Source organism: Primulina tabacum, chromosome 7 (assembly GCF_025594145.1).
Source record: "Primulina tabacum isolate GXHZ01 chromosome 7, ASM2559414v2, whole genome shotgun sequence".
Classification (NCBI taxonomy): Eukaryota; Viridiplantae; Streptophyta; class Magnoliopsida; order Lamiales; family Gesneriaceae; genus Primulina; species Primulina tabacum.
This window is the reverse complement of record NC_134556.1, coordinates 12,757,926-12,783,532: the sequence shown is the minus strand read 5'-3', so window position 1 is coordinate 12,783,532 and position 25,607 is coordinate 12,757,926. Positions and strand designations below refer to the sequence as shown.

Sequence of the window (25,607 nt, the reverse complement as noted above, 5' to 3'; positions counted from 1 at the left end):
CCTTAAACTCGTCCCATTTTAATTCTCAAACATTAACCGTAACCTTGGTAGCTTCCCACTAAATACGAGTAGCTTTGACCAACATAAACACAGCACAACTTACCTTATCTTGGTCGATGAACTTCAAATAATCGAATATGGCCTCCAATGACGTGACCCATTCAAGAGCCACTAGTGGATCAGGGCCACCAATAAAATCAGGAGGGTTCATACGCCTGAAACGATCATAAGCATCATCTTTAGAACTTTCTGCTATGCCTTGACCTCTCCCACGACCACGACCCTGGGTCGATGTATGCATGCTCAATAACCGTTTAATCTGCTCGCCATGAACCTTCGCTTGTTCTTGTAATAACTTACCAAATTCATCAACAACTTTGGTAGTCTTTTCAGTGGTAGGGATCCTATCATCCCCTTCAGTAATATTTCGCTTGGGAGGCATATCCTACACATATGCTCACTTTAACATGGATAGGAAGAAAATACATCAATGGCAATGAAATAGAATCAACTCTCAATGTTAAATCAATAGATACAGGATCGAAAACATACCGGATTGTCCAAGATAGAAGAAGTCATATATGGTCCGAAGAAAATGGCTCTGATACCAATTGAAACAACCTACTCCCATGACAATAACATTTAAAAGAAATAACATACGCGGAAGTCTTAACATTGAAAAGGGAAAGAATAAGATATCATTTGATCATAAACATCTTTTCCACTAATTACACATATTCATTTACAAAATATCCAAAAACTATCACAAAGTTTACCACAATTTATTTAACAACATACATAATACTAAAATTTCTAATGTTCACTACAACCCATATAAAAGTGACATGACAAAAGTTCAAAGATTTTTCCCTTTCCATTAACCATATGACTTCTTCCGTCCTTGACAATCTGTTTCATTTCTTTTTATCACATGCATCACATGATATTAACTGGAATGAGATATAACTCAGTAAGTAGAAAGCTATAAATAACAAATACATATACATAGGATTGGCTTGAAACATGGCTATATCAATGGCAATGAAATTGAATAATACTATCTTCATATGAACAATAATATCAAAACAATAAAGATAGTATTTCTTAGCATGGATTAAAGAAAAGAAATGACAGTTCTGTGACCTGTGAACTGTGGTAGTATCTCTTTGATATAAATATCAAAACCGTGAGAGATACTTCATAATCATGTGACTGGCCATTGACATGTATGAATTACTATCATTCCTTGGCTTTAATCATAGGAAATCTCATTGAAGCAATAAAACAAACACTTGATAGGCACAACGGTATATTAGTTCCTTGATCAATGAATTCAATCATAATCCTTGACAATGAATATATAACAATATATAGATCAACTATATACCAATGAAAGGAGCTAATCATCAATAAACATGGCTTATATACATATAATTATCATGTGAGCACAAGGAGAAGTTTCTACTTACTATCCACAATCACTTGATTGCTATAATATCTTGAAGGAATTCCTACAAGATAAACACAACAATAACTATAAATCATCACCAATAATCAAAGAAATTCACTAAGCCAACATGAACCTTCATCTTCTTAAACTCTTCTAACCTCTAAAAAGATAAGTTCCTTACCTTGATGCTTGAAACCTTAGGTGAAAACCAATAAGGACTCAACTATGATCCTTGAACTTGAAGTAGAAAATGAGGGAGAAAAATCTTGAAGAGAAACTTTGAGGGAGAAAGGCAAGAACCGATGGAATAATAAGGGAGGAAAAGAAAATGATTAGAAAGCCCTAGTCAATGCAATATATAAGTCCTTTAGTGCGTAAAAAACGTGTTTTCAAGTAACACTTCTCATCCGCCTAGCGCCGCGGCGCCACCATATTGGCGCTTCGCGCCTGGCAGCGCTGCAGCGCCAGGGCTTTGGCTAGGCGCTGCCCTGAAGCCTAGCAGCGCTGCAGAGCTGCTCCCCTGCGTTGCAGCGCTGTCCCTGCACTACAAAATCATAACCAACACACCTAAATCCATCCCATTCCTATACAATACCGATGAACTAAACATCCAATTACATCCTTTAATCATCCATCAAAACATCACATCAACAACTCATCCTTTTCCATACCCAATAACAATTAGAAAACATAACTCCAAAAAACATTCTCATAAACATAACCATAACCATTCTATTACCATTTCAATAAACAGCACCATAAAAAATAACCATTACCAATAACCATACTACATATATTCAACCATTGAGCCATATAACATATTCGTAACAATAATAAACCATAGATATTAACATGATAAAAGGTTGGGCTATTACAGAATATCTCTCCGACTAAGTTTTTTGTGTTCAAGAAAGAGATTGAAGAGGAGGTAGCTGCCAAGTTGAAGAATATCGCCAAATCAAAGGCTGCTGCTCCTCAGAAACCAACTGAAGCTGCTAAAATTCAGGCTTCAACTGGACCAGTCCAAATTGAACCAGTTTTGAAACAGACTATTGCTGAAAAGGTTCCAGAGACGTTTCTTCAATAACCATCCGAAGAAGCTCAATCCTCAACCTCAATTGTATTCATAGTCATACCCGTTTCTGTTTTGGAAGCTCAACTGTACACTTTCATTGATAAAGAACCATTCTCCGCCTTGACCTTCATCATCAAGGGAATCAAGATGAACTGGTCGTCAATTATTTTCACCACCCTGAAGAATATGGTTCAATCGGCCAAACAGTCTACGAGATCTGCACTGCAACTGAGCTCATTGATTGAAGACTCAGGACTTCCCTTGGACTCAACTTCATCAATGTCAAAGTTCAAGATTTACAATGCCCAAAATGTTTTATCGAACAGGCCAAGACTGAATATCTCTCCGACCAAGTTTTTTGTGTTCAAGAAAGAGATTGGAGAGGAGGTAGCTGCCAAGTTGAAGAATATCGCCAAATCAAAGGCTGCTGCTCCTTAGAAACCAAACTGAAGCTGCTAAAAATCAGGCTTCAACTGGACATGTCCAAATTGAACCATTTTTGGAACATACTATTGCTGAAAAGGTTCCAGAGACATTTCTTCAATAACCATCCGAAGAAGCTCAATCCTCAACCTCAACCGTATTCATAGTCATACATGTTTCTATTCTGGAAGCTTAACTGTCCACTTACACTGATAAAGAATTGTCATTGCCAATGTGGATGAGCTACTGCAATAATTAACAGACGATATTCAACAGGAGTTCAAGGAAGAGCAAGTTTTTGAACAAATTTTTGATGAAGTATTAGTTGAGCCAGCTGTTGAGGCTGAACAGCTGATAGAAGAAGTTCAGTTTGTAACTGAACAAATAAGTGTTGATGAAGCCAAACCAACATTCCAGGAACAATTAGTTTTAACTTAACTGACTTCCACTACTCTGGTGGTTCCTAAGACATTTTTCTTTTCTGAAGCTTCTCAACAGATCATTTCTGTTGGAAAGAATGCTGCTGAGGAGCTTGTTGTAACTATGAAGTAGTTGAAGATGTTGACCAAGAAGCTGGCACTAGTCATCTAGCAGTTGTGGATTTCAGTGGGAAAAGGAAAGCCAAGGCTATTGCTGAAGATTTATCCCCTAAACTACCAGTCGCAATTGATGTAATGCTTGAAAGTATAATGTCCAATATGACATACCTTGGGTCAACCATCTATCAGGTAAAGTCAACTCATTTGTTGCATTCTTTAAGTCTAGACACTCTCAAAGATTACACAATGAAGACTTAAAGAAATTGAGCAAGGATGTGTATGCCTTATTCATGACTATTGAGAAAATGAAAAAAGAGGCAGCCACAACACCTACAGTTTTTACAGCATTCAAGCCAAAATATTCAAATCTATCTCTCAGTTTATTTCCACACTATTTTTAGTTAACTGATTGATATTGACATATAAGATTTCGAGATGAGCTCCTCAAAGATATGAATATCTAATTGAAAAAGATCACATGGCTTTGTGGAAGGGATTAAAAGAAAGATTCCAACATATAAGGGAAGTTATACTTCCGACCGCCCGGGATGAATGGAATACGTTGAAATTCCAAGATTTTAAAAAAATCAGTGATTACAACTCGGCGATGTATAGAATAATCTCGCAATTGAAATTCTGTGGGCACGAGATTACTGAATTGAAAATGCTTGAAAAAACATTTTTCACTTTTCACGCATCGAATATAACTCTACAACAACAATATAGAGTGCGTGGATTTTCGAGATATTCTGAACTTATCGTCTGTCTCCTTGTGACGGAAAAGAATAATGAGCTGTTAATGAGAAATCATCAGGCACGACCCGCTGGTTCAACGGCATTTCCTGAAGTAAATGTCGTAAGCAAAAATGAATTTAAATCTGGAAACCAAAATCAAAGTTATAGACAAGATTTTGGTTGAGGACGAAATCGAGGTCGTGGTCGTGGACGTGGACGTGGAAGTGGTCGTGGTCGTGGTCGTGGACGCGGCCGTGGTTTTGAAAATAATCGAGATAGTTACTTCTATAACTCATCTCAAAAGAGCGTCCCAAATCATCCACTGAAAAGGCATCATGAGAATATGAGTGTTAATGAGAATCACTCCAAAAGATTTGAAAGTTCTTGTTTCAGATGTGGTACTCCAGGACATTGGTCCCGTATTTGTCGAGCTCATGAGCACCTTTGTAAACTTTATAAAGAATCAATAAAGGGGAAAGAAAAGGAGACCAACTTCACTGAACAGAGTGAACCTTTGAGTGATTCAACTCATTTTGATGTCGGAGATTTTCTGATTGATTTCTCAGACAATGATCAATTTGCTGGTGGAATAAATATGTAAAATATTTTATGTACCTGTATGATAATGTTTTATCGTGTGCTATATTTTTTACATATGTATTGTATTGTATTTTATTTTATTTTTATAAATGTATTGTCAGTAATTTTATTTCATTGCATTTTATTTTAAGTTCAAACATGGAAAATGCTATGAACAAAGCTGAAGTTTGCATACCCGATAGTGGTACAACGCACTCTATCTTCCGAGATAAAAGATATTTCTTGGAACTGAAACCAACAAAAACAATGGTGAATACAATATCAGGTCCTGTAGACTTGATTAAAGGATGTGGTAAAGCACAATTTTTGTTATCTAATGGTACAAAATTTTTTATCAATGATGCCTTATATTCACCACAATCGAAAATAAATTTGTTAAGTTTTAATGATATATATTCCCATGGGTATGATACTCAAACAATGAATGAAGGGAATGAGAAATATATGTGTCTTATCACATATAAATCAGGAAAGAAATATGTGATTGAAAAACTATCAATGCTCCCTACTGGATTGCATTATACACATATAAATCCCATTGAATCAAACATGGTAGTTGATAATTCTTCAATATTAACCAATTGGCATGATCGATTAGGACATCCTGGTTCAACAATGATGCGAAGAATTATAAAAAATACACATGGTCATCCACTAAAAGACCAGAAGATCTTTCAGAATAATAAGTTTCAATGTAAAGCATGTTCTCTTGGAAATCTTATTATAAGACCATCACCAGTCAAAATCCAAACTGAATCACCAATGTTTCTTGAACGTATTCAGGGTGATATTTGTGGTCCAATTCATCCACCATGTGGATCATTCAGATACTTTATGGTATTGATTGATGCCTCCAACAGATGGTCACATGTATGTTTATTGTCAACTCGAAATGTTTCATTTGCAAGATTACTTGCTCAAATAATAAAATTGAGGAATCAATTTCCCGATTATACAAACAAGAAAATTAGACTTGATAATGCTGGTGAATTTACTTCCCAGACTTTCAATGATTATTGTATGCCTATGGAAATCATTGTTGAGCATCCTATTGCTTATGTATATACACATAATGGATTGGCTGAATCATTGATTAAACGTCTGAAAATGATTGCTAAACCAATGATTATGAAAACAAAACTCTCTATTTCTATATGGGGACATGCAATTTTACATGCTGCTTCATTAATTCGCATCAGACCAAGTGCATATCATAAATACTCCCCATTGAAGCTTGTATTTGGTAAAGAACCAGACATTTCTCATCTGAGAATTTTTGGATGTATGGTGTATGTGCCTATTGCTGCACCACAACGAAAGAAAATGGGACCTCAAAGAAAGATTGGAATTTATATCGGTTATGATAGTCCATCAATCATTCGATATCTTGAACCTCAGACAGGCGACGTATTCACAGCATGTTTTGCTGATTGTCATTTTAATGAGGAAATCTTCCCAATGTTAGGGGGAGAACAGAAACATACCGAAAAGGAAATTACATGGTATGTATCATCATTGTTACATCTGGATCCAAGAACAAAACAATGTGAAAAAGATGTACAGCAAATTGTACACTTGCAAAGAATAGCAAATCAAATACCAGATGCATTTGCAGACACAAAAAGGGTGATTAAATCATATATACATGCTGCAAATTCCCCCGCTCGAATTGAAATTCCGAAGAAACAAATTGAAGATACTCATGATGTCATTAAACGCCTGAAGCGTGGAAGGCCAGTCGGTTCCAAGGATAAAAATCCTAGAAAAAGAAAATTTATAGAGAAACACGATGATCACAAAATAAAGAATGATGTTCCTGAAGAAACACATGATGATCACAAAATAGAGAATAATGTTTCTGAAAAAACACATGATGATGAAAATGTTCTGTCAGAACCACAAACTGACGAGAATCGTGAAATCTCTATCAATTATATTAATACTGGAAAAATATGAAACCGAAAAGATATAGAAGAAATTGATGATATATTTTCTTATAATGTGGCAATTGACATCATAAATGATAATGAAGATCATGAACCAAAATCTTTTGGTGAATGTAAAAATCGACACGATTGGATAAAATGGAAAGATGCCATCCTAGGTTGAATTAGATTCGCTAAATAAACGTAATGTTTTTGGACCTATAGTCCTTACACCTGAAGGTGTAAAACCTATTGGATACAAATGAGTTTTTATTCGAAAGCGAAATGAGAAAAATGAAATAGTAAGATATAAAGCTCGACTTGTTGCACAAGGTTTTTCTCAAAGGCCTGGAATTGATTATGAAGAAACGTATTCTTCCGTGATGGATGCAATTACGTTTCGGTATTTGATTAGCTTGGTGGTATCTGAAAATTTAGAAATGCGTCTTATGGATGTTGTTACAGCTTACTTATATGGATCACTTGATAGTAATATATATATATGAAAATCCCTGAAGGATTTAAGATGCCTGAAGCAAAAAGTTCAAAACCCAGAGAATGTCATTCTGTGAAATTACAAAGATCATTATATGGGTTAAAACAATCCGGTCGAATGTGGTATAATCGGCAAATTGATCACTTGATGAAAAAGGGATATGTAAATAATTCAATATGCCTTTGTGTTTTTATTAAGAAAACAACATCCGGATGCGTAATTATTGTTGTATATGTTGATGATTTAAACATCATTGGAACGAATAAGGAAAATCAAGAAGTTGTGTCATACTTGAAGGAAGAATTTGAAATGAAGGATCTTGGAAAAACCAAGTATTACCTGGGTTTACAAATTGAACAAAAAAAATGTGGAATATTTGTTCACCAGACAAATTATACAGAAAATATCCTTAAATGTTTTAATATGGATAAATCAAATCCTTTAAGTACTCCAATGGTTGTTAGATCATTAAACATAGAAAAGGATCCATTCCGTCCATGTGAAGATGATGAAGATATTATTGGTCCAGAAGTACCATATCTAAGCGTTATCGGTGCCCTTATGTATCTTACAAATTGTACAAGGCCTGATATATCTTTTGCCGTAAATTTATTGGCAAGATTTAGCACATATCCAACAAAGAGACACTCGAACATAATTAAACATATATTTCATTATCTACGAGGAACGACAGACTTGGGACTTTTGTATTCAAAAGATGCTAATCCAAGTATAATTGGTTATGCCGATGCTGGATACTTATCTGATCCACACAATGCACGTTCTCAAACTGGATATGTATTTACTCGTAGAGGCACTGCAATTTCTTGGCGTTCATAGAAACAACACTCGTAACAACTTCATCAAATCATGCCGAGATTATTGCACTACATGAAGCAAGCCGTGAATGTGTGTGGTTAAAATCCATGACCCAACATATCCAAATCTCACGCGGATTATCATTCGACGAGAATCCTGTGATACTATATGAAGATAATGCAGCATGTGTTGCTCAAATGAAAGAAGGATACATAAAAAGCGACAGAACTAAACATATTCCTCCTAAGTTCTTTGCATTCACCAAGGAGCTTGACAAGAATAAATATATTGATGTTCGCCACATTCAATCAAGTGAAAACTCATCAGATCTCTTCACAAAGGCACTTCCTACGACAATATTCAGAAATCACATATATAATATTGGGATGCGCAATCTACGAAATTTGTGAAGAATTGTTCGTGTCGACATGAGGGGGAGTTTACGTGACTGCACTCTTTTTTCCTTACTATGGTTTTTATTGTAATGGGTTTTTCCTAGTAAGGTTTTTAACGAGGCAGTACAAAAACACGTAATGAAGACATCATCGTATCATGATCATCATCACAAGGGGGAGTGTTGAAAATAAAAGATTTGAATGTTGAAAAAGTAATAGTTGAATATTTGAATGTTGAAAATGAGAGTTGTAAAAATTAGAAATTTGTGTGTGATGATGTAAGTAATGATTTATTTTATTTTTTGGATTATTATCAAAGAAATTCTATAAATAGTCTCACCATTTGTGAAGAAATTCACAATTGAGTTGAGAAAAAAATATTATAAAGTGTGTAGTTTGATACTTTTGAGAGTGAGATTTTTACTTTGTACCATAAATTTTTACTTTTTCATAACACATACCAATTTTATAGATATTATTTTATAATATATATCTTGATTTCAAATATAAGAATCTAGAATTTCAAATATAAGAATCTAGAATAAAAATATATTTAATGAAAACCAGATTGGTAATAAAAAAGAAAAAAAAACCCCACGAAAGGTGATATATAAAGAAATAGGGGTGGCAGCAAGGGTAGAAATGTAAGTGAAGCAAAGACTCCTGTGTTGGGTATGGGTGGGCGGAGAGAAATCGCATAAAAAAGAATGAGATCGGAGAGAAGAAAGAGAGAACGGGGGAGCTTTAGCGGTTAGGGTTTTTCCAATTGATCCCATCACACAGCCTGACGTCATAGCTTTCTCTCCTCTCCCCTTTTCCTCTCCACAAAACCCTAAATTTCTAATCAAAATCTACTTCACCAATTCAATCTATCTTTGCGCGTGGCAAAGCTATTCATTTCCATGGGCGCGCAAGAGAAATCGCCAAACTCCAGCAGTTCCATGCAGGTCAGGATACTGATATGAAAGTTAAGCAAGGATTGTTGTGTTCTAACTAGTTTATCCAAAATTCCACCATGTGCTTTCATTTGACAAGGATGAATTTTCCCCTGTATTTTATTTTTAATTTCCAGCTTCCAACTGCGTTTTAAGCTCCTCATTTAGCTAGTTTTTTGTTTAAATGGAGAAACATCTGGTTTGCTTATGCTAAATATTTGATTGTTTTCTGTTGATGCCACGTTTACCGTTACTTCCGTTGATTCTGTGTAGTTTTGGTTTATAAATGCCAGAGGCTACTGCTCCTATGAACAAATTATTTGCTTTTGTCTGCAGCATATAAAGGAATTAGAATCTCTTGATAACAAATCTCAACGCTACTCACCTGTTGAACTTTCAAACTGTGGATCTAATCCACAATTTTGGGCTACAGTAGTTAGTAGTTAATCACCAAGAACTAGTTTATATACTAGCATGTTGTGACTTTTTATTTAATCTAAGTATCTGTATAATGCAATTACTATGATGAAATAATCTGGTCCAGCAAAAAAATGATGAGCAATTAGCCTAACATGCTCCATTGAGAATTGAATGGTTGTGGATTGTATGTTTTATGGGATTCATGCTAAGAAATGGCATTTGTACTATAATATGGTCTTTCATCAGCATTCATTGGTAAGCCGGAGAAAGATGCAGGATGCACCTTTTGATATAGTCATACTTGACGATCAAATAGCCATGTCTAGAATTTATTGGTATCATAATTGCGAGGTCGGCTATGGAAAATATTTTATCCTGACAGCCTTGGACGCATGCTGGCTGTCTTGTTTCTTACACTCTTATGTGGTTAATAAAATACCACAAAAGGCATTGAAGCTAACCTTTGCATATAAAGATATGGCAAGGTGTATCTCTGTAGTTAGAAGCGGGTCTTGGATGTAAGTCACACATACGTCCACACATCTTGATGTGCCTACAGGCACAATGCCCCTTTCAATTTCGCCTCAGTTTAAAGTATTGTGTAGCTGAAATGGAATATAGCCATGCTTCACTTGTGCATTAGTGATTGTTTCTTTGTTGTTTTATGCTTTGTGAAGTCTATATTACAAAATTTTATTCACATGTTTAGATTCTAAAAAAATATTCCTCAGTGTGCTGTGCGCCCGTGCCTTAGTAAGACATGGCTCAGCATGAGCCTTAGTGTTCTTTATGCCCTTAACAACTTTGCATCCTTCCTCTGCATCCATGGAAGATACGGCGTTTTACCATTTTTTCTACCTGCATTAATTGATTCGTAATATAAACTTAAAAATTGCTTTAATACATTCAGTTGTTTGTTACCCAATTAATATTTGTTTACACGGAAATTTGTTCTCTCATACAGCATACTTCACCTGTTTTTGTCTTTCTCTCAGCGAGTTAAAGTATATCGCCTGAATGAGGATGGGAAATGGGATGATCAAGGAACTGGCCACGTCACTGTTGATTATCTGGAGGTTTGACATCTTTGTGGTTCCTTTTGTCCAAAGTTTCTTCTTAACATTATTACATTCCAGTATGAGATAGAAATGTTGTCACTTGTATTCCAGAGGTCCGAAGATGTGGGACTGTTTGTTATTGATGAGGAGGACAGTGAAACATTACTTTTACATCGAATCAGCTCTGATGATATTTATCATAAACAAGAAGGTATCTCTTATTATATTTAATTCCCTTTACGAAAGGAAAACTCATGCTTCTTCCAGTTTCTATTGATTATATTTGATCATATACCTTCAGATACAATCATTTCGTGGAGGGATCCTGAGTTCTCAACTGAATTGGCTCTTAGCTTCCAAGAGACTACCGGTTGCTCATATATATGGCTAGTATCAGATATATTTTATACCTCTTTTGTTTTCCTTTCTCTTGCTATTTAATTTCAGTGTTTAGTTTATCACATTTTGGTTCATATGCTTGTTTGTTTAGGGACCATATATGTAGTGCACAAAGGAATATGCACTTTAGCACACTTACTGGTATGTGATGTCGATTTCTCGGTTTTTCTGTTAATTTATTTTATGCCTTCTCTTTACTATCTTTGCTTCTCAAACTCTGGCCTTCGTACTAATCTAAGAGACAGCATGGTATAATGAAAACCTTATGTGTTTGAGAGGGCAGGGAAGAATATTAAAGCCATTTTTATTTTCCTTGTGAATGATTTCAAGTGAGACGAACAGCTATAGCCTATATGTTGGATTCTGAATTACAGTTCCTTTTTTCAATTAGTTGATCACCCACAATGGCAGCCTTATCAGATTTTGATCTCACTACACTATTGAAGCTTACATGTGGGCTTTAAGACTCAATTCACTTCTAACTAGATAGTTTGTTAGCTCTTATAGCGTCACTTATAAGTACCTGTGTTTTTTATAATCTGGAATTTTTTGAATGGATTCAGCCTTTTTTGTGGAAAATTTCAGTTTATAGCATATCCTGGCATAAATATATAGTTGTGATGCTCCATTTATGCTAAGCCATTTTTCAGATGAAACATACCACAACGTCGACAGCAAGCTGAGGGAGTTGCCTTCAGTTGAGCTGTCCACTCTTCCTTTGATACTTAAGGTACCTTCTGTTCTCCGGCATCTCCTTCCCAAAAAAAAACACATTTGTTTAGTTTTCTTTGTGGGTCTAGTGACACATGAAATTTACATATGTTAATGTACTCGAAGTTACTGCTAGGTTTCTTTTCTCTTTGCAGACAGTGGTTGAGAGTGGCATTGCTGATCAGATTCACGTTACCGAACTTATATTGCATGATGTAAGTACTCTGAGCAGACGACTTGGACATTATGTTTGTATTGATAGGGTTCTTTTAGGACAGTGTTTGGGTGTGGTGACTTTTGGTAGCACAATGCATATGTGATTGTTTTGTTGAACAAAGGCTTGCTTCAATTGTTATTTGGTTAATTTCTTATATTCCTCTTGTTTGGCTTTTGTTCTTTATCAAAGCAATCTCAACAGCTAGTTGCAGCGATCAAAATGGTCTTTGTTAGTGAATGACTTGGAGTTAGTTTGTTGTTTTAAATTATAGTTCACCCTTTGTAGGGATTTGTGGATAGTTTCCTAGAATGAGCCGATGAAATAAATTATTGGATTAAATGGTTGATGATGTTCTTTCGCTCTTTTATCAATGTTTTTGAACATTCAATTTCCGAGGATTAATTTGTACGTCAATTTCTTAATTTTTTTATCTGTCATGTTATTTGCTGGCAATATTAATTTTATCTTTCATCTTTGCTTGGCTCAAGTTATTAGTTTTTAATGGAACTGAAGCTCATCTGTGATGCAGCAAGATTTTTTTCGGAAGCTGATGGACTTGTTTAGGATGTGTGAAGACGTGGAAAACATAGATGGTCTTCGCTTGATTTTCAAAATTATCAGAGGAATCAGTAAATCTCATTGCTACTGCGCTTTGGCATGTTATTTCTTGTTTGTGGAAATGTGTTTATCTAATAATGCTTTATGGACCTTGCAGTTTTATTGAACAGTCCTCAGATCTTTGAGAGAATATTTGGTGACGAGTTGATCATGGATATAATCGGCTGCTTTGAATGTATATCCTTTTTCTAATCCCAAATCCCGTCCTTCCCTCCAGTCTTATTACTTTTTTTTCCCTAAGTGGATATCTGAGTTTCCCAAGGTTTTATTGATCTTGTCCTGTGGCTACATTTGTCGAGATAGGTGGTTAAATCCTATCATTGTTAATTTTATTTGTTTTTGATACGTTGTTTTCTATGTTGTAAGCTCTTTAACAGGGCTAGTCGTTTGGAATGTTATGTAGATATCATCCCAATCTTATGACTTGTATCGCTCTTGCCATTGTAAATGACCACACATACTTATGTTAAATCTTACAATTACTCGTGTTGGTATCATGTGATGTTTAATTTTGAACATTGAAGTTTGTAGATTATGGGGCGCTGATACCATAAATATATTATTTTTCGCCTGTTGAAATTCCGTTGATTATTTTAAATTGAATCTTTAAGATTCTTTCTCTAACGTCTTTTTCTCATTAATTACACTCTTTCATAGAATTTTGAACCTTTTCCCTCTGTTCAGCTTTATCTCCATGTATTTTATAGTCATTGGTTACAGCTTTAATATGAACTGAAAGTTGTCTCCAAGGAACTGGAACACGATGAATCGTAAGTGCATGCCTACTCCACCATACTAGGAATGCATTAGGCATTAAGATCTTGTGTTGTTAGTGCATCCTGGATGTTTCGAGTGTTATCCTGGCTCTCTCTCTGGTTGCCACCTTTTTCTGTGTGATTGAATTGCTTCAAATTTTCTGCACAGATGATCCAGATGTACCTCGTGTTCAACATCGCCAGTTTCTAGAAGAGCATGTGGTATTTAAAGAGGTACACTTTCACTTGCTTCTTCATTCTGCCTTCCCTACCCTACCAGCATACCACGTAGAAGTGATAATGCAAATTCTGCTGACAAGGATGTTGCTAATTAGTGCTGGGAGTTGAAGCGGTCCCTTAATATCTCCAATTCTGCTCACATGAGCTTGTTTCAGGCCATACCTATTAAAGATCCTGTAGTTCGTTCGAAAGTACATCAAACTTACAGAGTTAGTTATCTGAAGGTATACCTGTCAAATACAGATCTTGTTTTCCATTTAGTTGCTTTAAAGAATTCTATTTACACCTTGAATTGCCTCTTCCAGGATGTGATTTGGCCTAGAGCTCTGGATGAAGCAATTACTGCTAATTTTAATTCTATTATTCATTCAAATAATGCAACTGTAAGACTATTTTCAAATTTCTTTGGCACTTCATATCTGGTTTCTTTTGTAAACCAATTTTATTTTGTTTGATTTTTTTGTTGTAGGTTGCTTCTCTGTTGAAAGATGATAACACTTTCATTAAGGAATTGTTTTCAAAGCTGAAGTCTCCTAATACTGAAATGGAAACAAAAAAAACTTTGGTAAACATTGATCCCTATTTAATCTTTTTGCACATGTTTAAAGATTTAGCACGTTAATTATATGCCAAGTTGATGATATGGAATGGTGACATCACTCATCCATGGCAACCATGATGTTTTGACTTGTAACTGGCCAATTTGCTCTGACTTCAAAAGTTTACCTTTTAAAATTCTCTTGGATATGCAGCCTGCTTAGATTTGGTATATCAGTTTTATATATCAACTAACCATTTTTATTTTGGCCTAGGTCATGCTCGCAATTAGTGTTTTTGCTTCTCATTTGCAACTTTTTAAACCCTTCCATGCAGAATATGGCTATAATACAGTACAAGTTTATGTCCTTTATGGGGTTGTGTTGGAATAGCCGAATAACACTAGCATGTTTACTTGTCGAAATAAACAGTTGCATATAATAGGATATTTTCTGTTTATTACCAAAATATGTTGGTTCAAATTGTGCCTGAGGTTAGTCCAATTTCAACATTTTAACTTGAAAAAATTTCCACGGTGAGCCTAATGCCAACGATTGTTCAAAAATATAAGCCCAAAAGATTAGAGATTGTTCCATGAATCAACTGTACTTGAAATATAATGAACTGATTTAAGTGACAGAGTCAAGTGCTATTTATATGGCAGAGAAGTTTGTAACAGGTGGAACATATGATTCCAAATAGCTCTTGGACTTTGTAATTGCTGTGTCTACACTCTACATACATCGAATAAGTTGTGACTTCACAACCTATTATCAAGCTTCTGGATTCTCAAAATCCTAAGTTTCTATAATTTGATGTAAAATCAGTTATTGCTATCTCGGGCCTGAATTTCCACTTCAGATTACCAGAGGGGAAACTGTTGATATTGGTTAGTTCAAATCTTTATGGGCTTGTAAATGACGAACTTTTTTGGAATGGAGCTTGCTTCTCAATTTGGACAAATAGCGAAAGTTATAATTGCAAAAGCAGTCGATTGAGTCTTTATCTTGCGGAAATGGTTTCCAAGAATGATGAATGTGCTATGTGGATTAAAATATTTTACAGGCATATCGTGTGATTGCACTTACAAATGTTAAGCGGTGTCACAGAAGTTCTACCTTCAGTGAACGCCCATGTTTTGGTGATTTCTTCTTTTTCGTGCGACTGTTCTTCAACTCCCCAATGTAATCAATCGGGCTAGTGTCTTTAGAAACCTAAGCAAGGCATTTAGGGAAAATTGTTGTTATCCAATACGATTTTTGTTCTTGATGAGATGAATGTCTGAATCATTTTAATTTTTCCCTGTGTTGTAAGATTTATATTTTAAGTGGTCAAGAGAGAACCTGTAGGCATAGGTGCATGAATCTTCCTGTCTCAACTCGAACCTTTAAGAAACTAACATTTTTTGAGCACTTTATGTTGGCGTAGGTACACTTCTTACATGAATTTTGTACCTTAAGTAAGAGTTTACAAATGGTCCATCAGCTTCGTCTATTTAGGTAAGTTAAATATTATTATATCACTTGCTGTGCTTTTGGAATTTATTAAACACATTAAATATGTTCTAAATAGGACAGTTTTAAAATTTCAGTGTAGTCTGCAAACATCTTTCTTCAACATGTTTTTGGTTTCTTTATGCTTCTAGGGATCTTGTCAGTGAAGGCATATTTGATATCGTGGCTGATGTCTTGCAAAGTGAAGACAAGAAGCTTGTATTGACTGGGTGATGAATTAAATCATTAGTTTAGGAACCTATTTTTTTCCTTATCTCATTTAGGTCTCTATTTTTGATAATATATCATGGTAAATTGTTGTGAACATGCAGAACAGACATCCTCATTCTTTTCCTAAATCAGGATCCAAATATTTTGCGCGGTTACGTGAGTCAGCAGGAAGGGGTTCTCTTTGGACTTCTTGTAAGTTATGAGATTGAATATTTAGTCTCGAGATTTCATAAACTATTCAAATTTTTGGTACTTTTTAAGGTGGTGGATATCACGTTTTTGTGGGAAAATATTATTAGTGTTCTTATGTTGATTATTGCATCATCAATTCTCTTAATTAGGTGTTCGTCACAGGTTTTCTATATATATCTTTTGTGTTTTTAATAAGGATTAGAAGCTGTGTAGAAAATTTTAAAAAATTATAGGAAGGAAAAACGCTTGAAGTTGTATCTTTTTTTAATAAGTGTGTTAAACTTTGATAATTACAGTGTCTTCTCGATTTGTAGGTGAAAAATATGTTAACAGATTTTGGAGATGATATGCATTGTCAATTTGTGGAGATTCTTCGTAGTCTTTTGGACTCTTATACATCTGGATCGCAGGTGCGCTGCTTGATTCTCATTGAATAAAGTCTCACCCTCCCTCTCACTCTCTCCTCAATTCCCCTGTGATCCTTTCTGTTTATCTAAAATATTGGTGTTCCTTGTCTTGTACATGATTTAATTTTGTTGCAGCGAGATACTATTGTGGAAATTTTCTACGAGAAACACTTGGGACAAATAATTGATGTTATAACATCTTCATGCCCTCCAAACAGTGCTGGGGAAATTAGCAGTAAGTACACGGGCTCAGATGGAGCACCCAGGAATCAAAGTCATGTGAAGCCTGAAATACTATTGAGTATTTGTGACCTTCTATGCTTCTGTGTTTTGCACCATCCATATAGAATAAAGTAATTTCTCTGTTCCTTGCTTGATTTATTTAGCTGTATATTTGACATTAGATTTCTTTTTGAATTTGTGCGCCGTTGTTTTCAGATGCAGTTTTCTTCTGAATAATGCGATTGATAAGATTTTGTATCTGACAAGAAGAAGAGAAAAGTATCTTATTATTGCTGCAGTTAGATTTGTGAGGACGCTTATTTCACGGAATGTAAGTTAACAGTTCTACCTTTCTAACTCTCATGAGTGATGTTTTCAAGAAAGAGATTCCATTGTCTTGAAACTTTTTATTACCTTGGTGAGCAAAATTATGTGAAGAAGTTTTACTAGCTTATATGCATACATTTATGTTATCATTTTTATTGTAAAGTTGTTTTCAGTATCTACTTATTTCTTGTTGACTTGCATCATTTCCTGATTATGTAGAGAATAAACCTTCAAAATATGTGATTGATTAGTTTACTGCATTCATGCATGCGAAGTTTACTCACAGATTTCATAGATGACTATAATTTACATCCATTTCTTCCCTTCTGCGAATTTGACATTCTAATTATATGCCTTGATAAAAGAACCTTGTGCAAGGAGCAAATGAAATACGTTCTTAAAAGAATTTGAACTTGTTATGTTCGGCCTCTCCCCCTTGCGCTTATTAAGTAGACTGGTTCTAATGAAAATTTTTATGAGTGTGTGTTTGAAGTCTTCGTAAACTAGAGTCGCCACTGGAGTGTTTCTGCATTTCTTTGAACTACCAATTCACCAGTGATTGTTTACCATTTGTTGCAGGATGAGCATCTGATGAATCACTTTGTGAAGAATAACCTTTTCAAACCAATAGTGGATGTATTTGTTGCTAATGGGGATCGTTACAATCTTCTGAATTCTTCTGTTCTCGAACTATTTGAATATCTTCGGAAGGTGGGGGTTATATTCACATAAGTCATTTCATTTGCTCACATGACTGATGCATCCATCTGCTTGTAGCAATTATATTTCTGAAGCATATCTTCTGCAGGAGAACTTGAAGATATTACTCAGGTATTTAGTTGATACATTCTGGGACGAGTTGTCCAAATTTGAGGGTTTATCTTCAATTCAAGCTCTGAAAGTTAAATATGAGCAGGTAAGTTTTTACCTTGTCCGAGGATCCACCTACACTAAAATCATGTGATTATGATACATCATGCATTTACAGTCTCTAGAAAATGTGGGTACATCAAGTACTGACAATCTGCTAGACCAAAGAAAACGAACTGACGAGCGTGCTTTGGAGAAAGAAGAGGAGGATTATTTTAATGAGGGCAGGTTTGTGTTGCATTTACCACTGAATTACATTCTTTTTTGTAGACTGCATACTGTATATGTTGGAACTTGGAATACTGATATTTCTGAGTGACAACGTGGATTCAAATCAGTGATGAAGAAGATTCAGCATCAGCACAAATGACCAGTGCAGAAAGATCCCAAATTCAAGCTTCAGTTGTAGCTAATGGGTCTGCACCTGGCCGCCCATCACCCAGGTACTTTAAGGCTTCACTAGAGTTTTAAAGTTAACTTCGTAAGTAAATGTTTTGTTAAATACACCTGTGCATCAAGGTCTGGTGGACTTGTTGACTACGATGATGATGAAGATGACGAGGAATATAGGCCACCACCTCGAAAAATGACAGATGCATCTAATGATGACGAGGGAGTGCGAGAATTCCCCTTGAAACGTAAATCGGTTTCAAAGGAGGAGCCTGAGGCCAAAAGGTTGCAACGTTCTCCAAAAAGCTTAAAACCAAGGGAAGGTGTTTTCGCTGCCTTGTGCTCAACCCTTAGTCAGGCAGTACTACCCAGTAAGAAAACAGCTACTATTGCGTTCAACATTTCCCAGTTGGATGCGAACAAGAACCCTACGGAACCAAATCATGAAGAGAGAGGATATATCAAGTCTTCTGGCAATTGTCAAAATGTTGAAGTGGAAAACCACACTGACACGGAAGAAGCTTCTTCTAGAAGCTTCTCTGATAGTTTGCATGATTCTTCTGACAACAGGCAACGTGGGGATGACTTGCCTTTGCTACAATCAAAGTCCTCACCAGAAATGGCTGTGAATGGATCTTGAGCTGCAATGAATGAGCTTTTTTTGCCATACATGATAGTTTACTTCTACTTAATTCTGGTGGGGTCTGAACGCATCAAATTTTCAAGAAAATTCGACTATATAAACAGTGAAGGGTACAAACAAACAAAACCCTCGACTCTGGGAGAGGATACTGTACAGTACCATGCAAGCGTGCCGAAGGATGTGTGTTAAGTAGGCTGTTCTTGTTTAGGTTTCATTGGTTTCGGTTCAGTAATTGTGATGATGTAAGAATTTTATTAGCTATAGTTTTGGCTTCTCTAACTGTCCCTTCTGCTGAAGTCGATGTTACGTCTTAGTTTTATATGAATTATATATACATTTGATATAATGTAGGCCAGTAATCTGATTCTGCATATGTAGATTTGGTACAAAATGGCAAATGGTAGGGACCCTGATGGAGGCCAGTTTTGTTTTCCATGTGTATTTCTTCGAGGAAATGTAGATTATGATAGTTGTCAGGAAGATTATGTTCGTATGGTTTGGCTGAAGCTCTGTAGCTATTTATATGGGAGTACTGCTGAGATGATTTAGGCAAGAAGAAAATTTGATGTATGAAAGACATAACTAATGTTTCTCTTTATTTTTCTCTCATTCTCCTAACCTCCTTTGTATATCTTTCGTTTTTCTCGGTGGAATACATATACCATGGCTGACTTAATGGTCACGTGGGAAACCTGATGGGTGAAATTAAAGGTGTGGCATGGATAACTGCCCTGAGGTTCCGGTAGCAAGTAGCTTCATATTTTTTTGTCAAGATTGGTTATTGTTTTGATCTAACGTCGCTCTAAAAATCTTGGGGTTTGGAGCCTCGGGGAAAAACGAAAATCAAGAAACATAACAAAACAAATTACTATTGATATCCTTGAAAAGCTTAGGGTTCTATTGCGTCTTTATATCATATAATTTGATAGTCGGGAACACACTTCAACAGATATTAGAAACATTGACCAGAGAGTTCTTATTTTGTGAATTTTGGGTGTTGGGGGAGGGGCTAATATTGTATTTGGAGGAAGTTTTTTTCTGTTGCTATTGTTGATTGATGCTCACTCGGATTTTGGCATGCTTGATGAGCATGTTGACGAGGGGGGGTGAGTTAAGTGGGTTTATAGTTGTGATGATTTGTGAGGGATCAAACTGGACGCAACTGGGTTTGTGCCCTTTTGACTCAAAATGCAATACCCTGTTAGTTAGGTGTCAAAGTCTCACTTATTTTCCTTTTTGTTTTTGAGAGAGAGAGAAACGTAGTAGCCTCTTTTTAGTGGGCTTGGCGTAGCGGCTTCCCCCACCAACAATCTATGATGATTTGATTTCACGAATGGTGGAAATGAGAATGTGGGGGGGCGGGCGGCTATCATCATCTTCCCTCACAAAAGTCGACTTTTGCTCCTCCCCTCTATGTAAGTCAATTCCATCTTCTTGTGACCACCATTTGGTTGTTTCATCTCTTAAGTTTTACGAAATATTTTAGTTATAATTACTGTGTTATTTTATTTATAAATCTTATATAATACGTAACTAATTCATCTCATCTCATAAAATCAAACAAATGTTTGAGATTTTGTAAGCTCCAAATTCCAATCAACGTACCTCTTTCCTTTTCCCCAAAGTACTAGAACGCTAAAATTTATAAACCGTTGGGTTAAATAACATACTCAGTAATTTGAGTACGTGAAGTGATATGGGATGTATAGCAATAAAACGATTTTTTTATTAAAAAAAAAAAAGTCAAAATTATTCTTTTGACTTTGAATATGTTAAATTTGTCAATAAATAGCAACTTTGAGATACCAGCAAAGTCAAACCATGGATATTTCCAATTAGTGACTAAGGATTTTGTTTTAATAATCGGAGTAGTTGATTGATTTTTTTCTCAATAATTGTAGACACGTGATTGATCGATGCTTATCATTAAATCTTTGACAAGTCAGAGTTATGTACGAAATATTTAGGGGTTTTTTAAAAATAATATATTTTTAAAACTTATTTATTAAAATATAACAGATTCTAAAATATTATGAAAATATAACAATCCGGAGTTTGAAGTTTCGGATTCACTGTCTCGGTCAGACTCCAGACTGACACGGATTCTAAGAATTCTATTTTAATTTTTTTTAAAAAAAGGAAATCGGCGACGGTTTTAACAAAACCGTCGCAATTAGCGACGGGTTTACAAAACACCGTCGTTAATTCCCAAAATTTTAAAAAAAATTTAAAAAATGTTCTTTCCTAAACAATAATAAAATAACTTTATTTCCCAAACAATATTTCATAATATTGAATCAAAAAATTTATTATTGTTTTGGGATTTAGAAGTTGCGATAACTTTTTTTAACCGTCGCTATTTGCGACGGTTTAACCAAAAACCGTCGTTAATTCCCAAAATTTAAAAAAAAAATTAAGAAATGTTTTTTCCTAAACAATAATAAAATAACGTTATTTCTCAAACAATATTTCATACTATTGAATCAAAGAATTTATTATTGTTTGAGAATCTTAATTGTTTTGGAATTTAGAAGTTGCGGTAACTTTTTTTAACATTGTTGCAATTAAACAAATTAAGATTTTCATGTTTCTCTTAAAATATGAAAACAATTATTTATAGCTAGAAAAGAATTTAGAATTTTTTTAACATTTTTTAAACATTTCATTGTTAAGTTACGGTAAATTTAAACAATTACATTATTTATACTAATGACAGTAATTTAAATATATTTATTTATAGTAATTAAATTTAGATAATAATAGTATGAATTGTGCACTAATTTTTGCATCCATGTTTAAACAAATTTTTAATTCAACATAGAATATAAATATATATTATGATATTAATTATTTAACTAATCGTTTATATTGAGATTAATATTTGGAGTATTAGTATAATCAAAATATTTGTAGTTATTCATATTACAAACATTATCAGAAATAATATACAAAAAACAAATCAATATAGAAAGAAAAAACAGAAATTCGAATTAGACTCGGCGCAATTCTCCCAAATACTCGGTGCAATTTATAGGCACGAAATTGTGTCACAGATTCAAATGAATAAGTAATGCAACAGAAAATCCATGCCGTAGCGACGGTTTAAAAAACTGTCGCGGATAGCGACGGTTGTGTTTAAACCGTCGCCGATTTTTTTTTTTTTTTAAAAAAAATTAAAATCGAATTCTTAGAATCCGTGTCAATCTGTCCCGGATTCTGACCGGGGAATCCGGAACTTCAAATTCCGGATTGTCATAGTTTCATAATGTTTTAAAATCTGTTATATTTTAATAAATAAGTTTTAAAAATATATTATTTTTAAAAAAAACCCAATATTTAGATAGTCAACTAGGACAAAAAAGTCAAAATGACACTTTTGAAATCATTATATATTAACGTTACTATCATCAGTGCGGAGGCACACAGATCTGTCTTCAGTCCAAAACAAAATCAAAGATGGATTATTTGTCGTTGTTCAAGCTCCTACTGCTCCTCATCATCCTGCACCGTTGTTCGGCCGCCGCCACTTCTTCCTTCCCCAAAGAAGCCCTCCCAACTAAATCAGGCTATCTCACGGTCAACTCCAAAACTGGTTCTGCTATTTTCTACACTTTCTATGAATCTCAAAACGCTTCACTTTCTCAAACACCGATCCTCATCTGGCTTCAAGGTGGCCCCGGATGTTCCTCCATGCTAGCAAACTTCTTCGAACTCGGCCCATGGCTTCTCAACCAAGACCTTTCACTTGAGTACAATCCAAGATCTTGGAATAGGATTTTTGGCCTTCTTTTCCTTGACAATCCAATCGGCACTGGCTTTAGCATTGCTGCTTCGCCTCAAGAAATTCCTAGAAACCAATATGATGTAGCTAAACACCTCTTCGTTGCAATACAAACGTTTATTGGCTTGGACAAGTCATTTAAAACTCGGCCAATTTACTTAACCGGCGAGAGTTATGCTGGGAAATACCTCCCAGCACTTGGATCTTACATAATAGAAATGAATGCCCGTTTGAGGAGGGACAGTAGGGTGAATTTGGGTGGTGTTTCCATAGGAAATGGATTGACTGATCCAGAAATTCAAGTACAAAATCATGCTGTCGTCTCTTACAATTTGGGTCTGATCAATGAAAAGCAAATGTTCCTCTTGGAGAAACTTCAGTCGGAGGCGGTTGGATTTGTCAAAAATGGTAAGTGGAATGAGGCTGCAAATGCAAGAACTAAGGTGTTGAATACACTGACAAACATGACTGGTTTAGCCACTTTGTACGACTTCAGAAGGCTAACCCCTTACCCCAATCGTGTTGTGGTCAAGTTCTTGAACAATGTGGAGGCCAAAAAGGCATTGGGAGTTAAAGAATCAATGGTTTTCGAGCTGTGCAGTGCAGCTGTGGCGGATGCGTTGCACGATGATTTGATGAAGAGTGTGAAGCCTATGGTTGAGTTCTTGATCAAGAACACAAGAGTGCTGTTGTATCAAGGGCAGTGTGACTTAAGAGATGGTGTGGTGTCAACTTCGGATTGGGTAAAGACTATAAAATGGGAAGAAATGGGTAAGTTCTTGGAAGTGGAAAGGAAGATTTGGAGGATGGATGGGAATTTAGCAGGGTATGTGCAGAAATGGAAGAATTTGACCAATGTTGTAGTACTGAATGCTGGGCATCTCGTGCCTACTGATCAACCTTTGAATTCTCAAGTCATGATAGAAGATTGGCTGTTGGAAAAGGGACTGTTTGCTCCTTAGAACAGTAAAGGAAGAACCACTGATTCTAGATGAAATTCGATTCTGTTGTTATGATAAGAAGTGAGAATAGTTAATTATTGCAAGTTTCCTTAAATGAGAATAAAAGGAGATAATTTGGAAGGTTAATGCAATTTATTCCTTGTAACCTCGTAAAGTTCACTCCCATCCTCGCCTTACTCAACCCCATGCATATGAATATTCAATTTCAGTATTTGTCGATTTTCATTCTCTCTTTTTAGCATGCAACTTGGCTGCCCATGTTAGAAGTCGATACAAACAATGAAACATCACGATTAGAATCGGAAGCATATCAAAATGGCACGAACACACACACGCATATCACGACATAAGTTGTGTAGGTAAAAAAAAATGAGGAAATTTCAAAATGTACACACATACGGAATAAATAATGGTGGAATGATTCACATAATTAACATACGTAAAAAAACAGCAGCTTCTGTTTTTTCATCATTTTTCAAACATTTTGCAGTGGAGGGGCTCTACCAAATTTGGAGAGTTGCAATTTGCCTCCTTCTCAATTGATATCATGATACACGGATCCAACTTTCTTCTAACTTTGATCACATGCTCCAGCCTGTCAGTTCGTCCAATCATACTCGTTAACGTGTGTAGGGAGCATACACAGCCACAGCTTCATCATCATCCAGATCAAACAAGTTTTCCCTAAGATCCAACATATCTGCTACCGCAACTACTTTGAAACAAAAGCTCAAGTTCAAGGACTGAGCAAGCCCAGTAAGTCGTCTACCATTCTCCTGTAAAACTGTTTTATTTGATTCACTACCCATGGCAGTGATCTTGAGATTAGTTATGGGACATTTACTTCGCCCCACAAGAGCCTGCATCAAAATCGTGCATTGTATGTATGCCACACCTGATACCAAGATATATCAATGATATGGAGCTTACTCGATTCCTCCACATGATCTACTACGGCTTGTACTCTAACAAATTTGGCAATTTGAGATATAGAAAGCTTCTTGTGGAATGGAATCAAAGACGACTCCGTACACTTCAACATCTCTAACAGATATACACATTTCTTCCCCAAACTGTTTGTTGTTATACTTCCTGTTTCTCTGTCAATCTTCTCGTATAAAGCTTCAGTGAAATAAAACACTGGTTTTTGAAGGAGTTCCTGTAAAAGAACTCATTCTGTGCAAGATCTTGGTTGCACGCTGTTATATGTTGTTCCTTACTTGCTCTGCACAAGACAAGATCCTGGACTAGTTAAACTTCTTCAGAATGGCCTGACATTATTAAACTAGCATTGAGGTCCCGTTGATATTCTTAGATGTTGACTGGATGAGTTTCTCTGCAGCCAATTCGATTATCATTTGAATAGACATATTTGGATCAGTAATATCGGTGGATTTTATGTCTTGGGCTGAGTTTATTTGTAGTCTCCGGCTTGCATGCTTCCTAAGAATCTCAAAAGATTGTATCCACATACGATGTTTTATCCTTGGATTCATCAGGCATGGCGTTAGAATTTTGTACCTTTGGTGATTAAATCACTAGGCTCCAACTAATCCGGTATGACGGATCTAGCTCTTGATGGATTCCTACGAACGATCTTCAAAAGCTCATTTGTTTATTCTTCTAATTAGGTCCACGACTAGATGGTTTGATCCTCTTCTAAATTGCACTAGAAAATTTAGAAGAAGTTTTGCGTTGGAGATCAAATATCGAGAGACGGTTCAATCTTAGAATTTCTTCAA

The 25,607-nt window shown here is 35.5% G+C and overlaps 2 protein-coding genes across 3 annotated transcripts; both read left to right on the top strand.

Annotated features, from left to right (window-relative positions):
* The first annotated feature begins 9,090 nt into the window (after nucleotides 1-9,090).
* On the top strand, nucleotides 9,091-19,720 carry LOC142551153 (uncharacterized). Of its 2 annotated transcripts, none has more exons than XM_075660219.1 (24): nucleotides 9,091-9,404; nucleotides 10,808-10,888; nucleotides 10,982-11,081; nucleotides 11,172-11,256; nucleotides 11,361-11,410; nucleotides 11,920-11,999; nucleotides 12,136-12,195; nucleotides 12,727-12,826; nucleotides 12,913-12,990; nucleotides 13,740-13,804; nucleotides 13,966-14,034; nucleotides 14,116-14,193; nucleotides 14,280-14,375; nucleotides 15,776-15,846; nucleotides 15,993-16,070; nucleotides 16,173-16,263; nucleotides 16,578-16,673; nucleotides 16,806-17,023; nucleotides 17,109-17,223; nucleotides 17,799-17,930; nucleotides 18,028-18,135; nucleotides 18,208-18,317; nucleotides 18,428-18,532; nucleotides 18,609-19,720. In XM_075660219.1, the coding sequence occupies exons 1-24, from the start codon at nucleotides 9,360-9,362 to the stop codon at nucleotides 19,117-19,119; spliced, it is 2,622 nt and encodes an 873-aa protein (XP_075516334.1). In that variant the 5' UTR covers nucleotides 9,091-9,359; the 3' UTR covers nucleotides 19,120-19,720. The 2 variants fall into 2 exon arrangements, with proteins under 2 accessions (XP_075516334.1, XP_075516333.1); XM_075660218.1 differs by having other exon boundaries at nucleotides 13,906-14,034.
* Nucleotides 19,721-22,527: 2,807 nt separating this feature from the next.
* On the top strand, nucleotides 22,528-24,081 carry LOC142551154 (serine carboxypeptidase-like 50). The gene has a single exon (XM_075660220.1). The coding sequence runs from the start codon at nucleotides 22,579-22,581 to the stop codon at nucleotides 23,863-23,865; it is 1,287 nt and encodes a 428-aa protein (XP_075516335.1). The 5' UTR covers nucleotides 22,528-22,578; the 3' UTR covers nucleotides 23,866-24,081.
* Nucleotides 24,082-25,607: the final 1,526 nt, after the last annotated feature.

Coding starts and splice junctions, on each gene's coding strand:
- LOC142551154 (XM_075660220.1), top strand. CDS start 22,579: ATGGATTATTTGTCGTTGTTCAAGCTCCTACTGCTCCTCATCATCCTG.
- LOC142551153 (XM_075660218.1), top strand. CDS start 9,360: ATGGGCGCGCAAGAGAAATCGCCAAACTCCAGCAGTTCCATGCAG. Junction 12,196..12,726: donor CCGAACTTATATTGCATGAT/GTAAGTACTCTG, acceptor TCTGTGATGCAG/CAAGATTTTTTTCGGAAGCT. Junction 15,847..15,992: donor CATCAGCTTCGTCTATTTAG/GTAAGTTAAATA, acceptor TTATGCTTCTAG/GGATCTTGTCAGTGAAGGCA.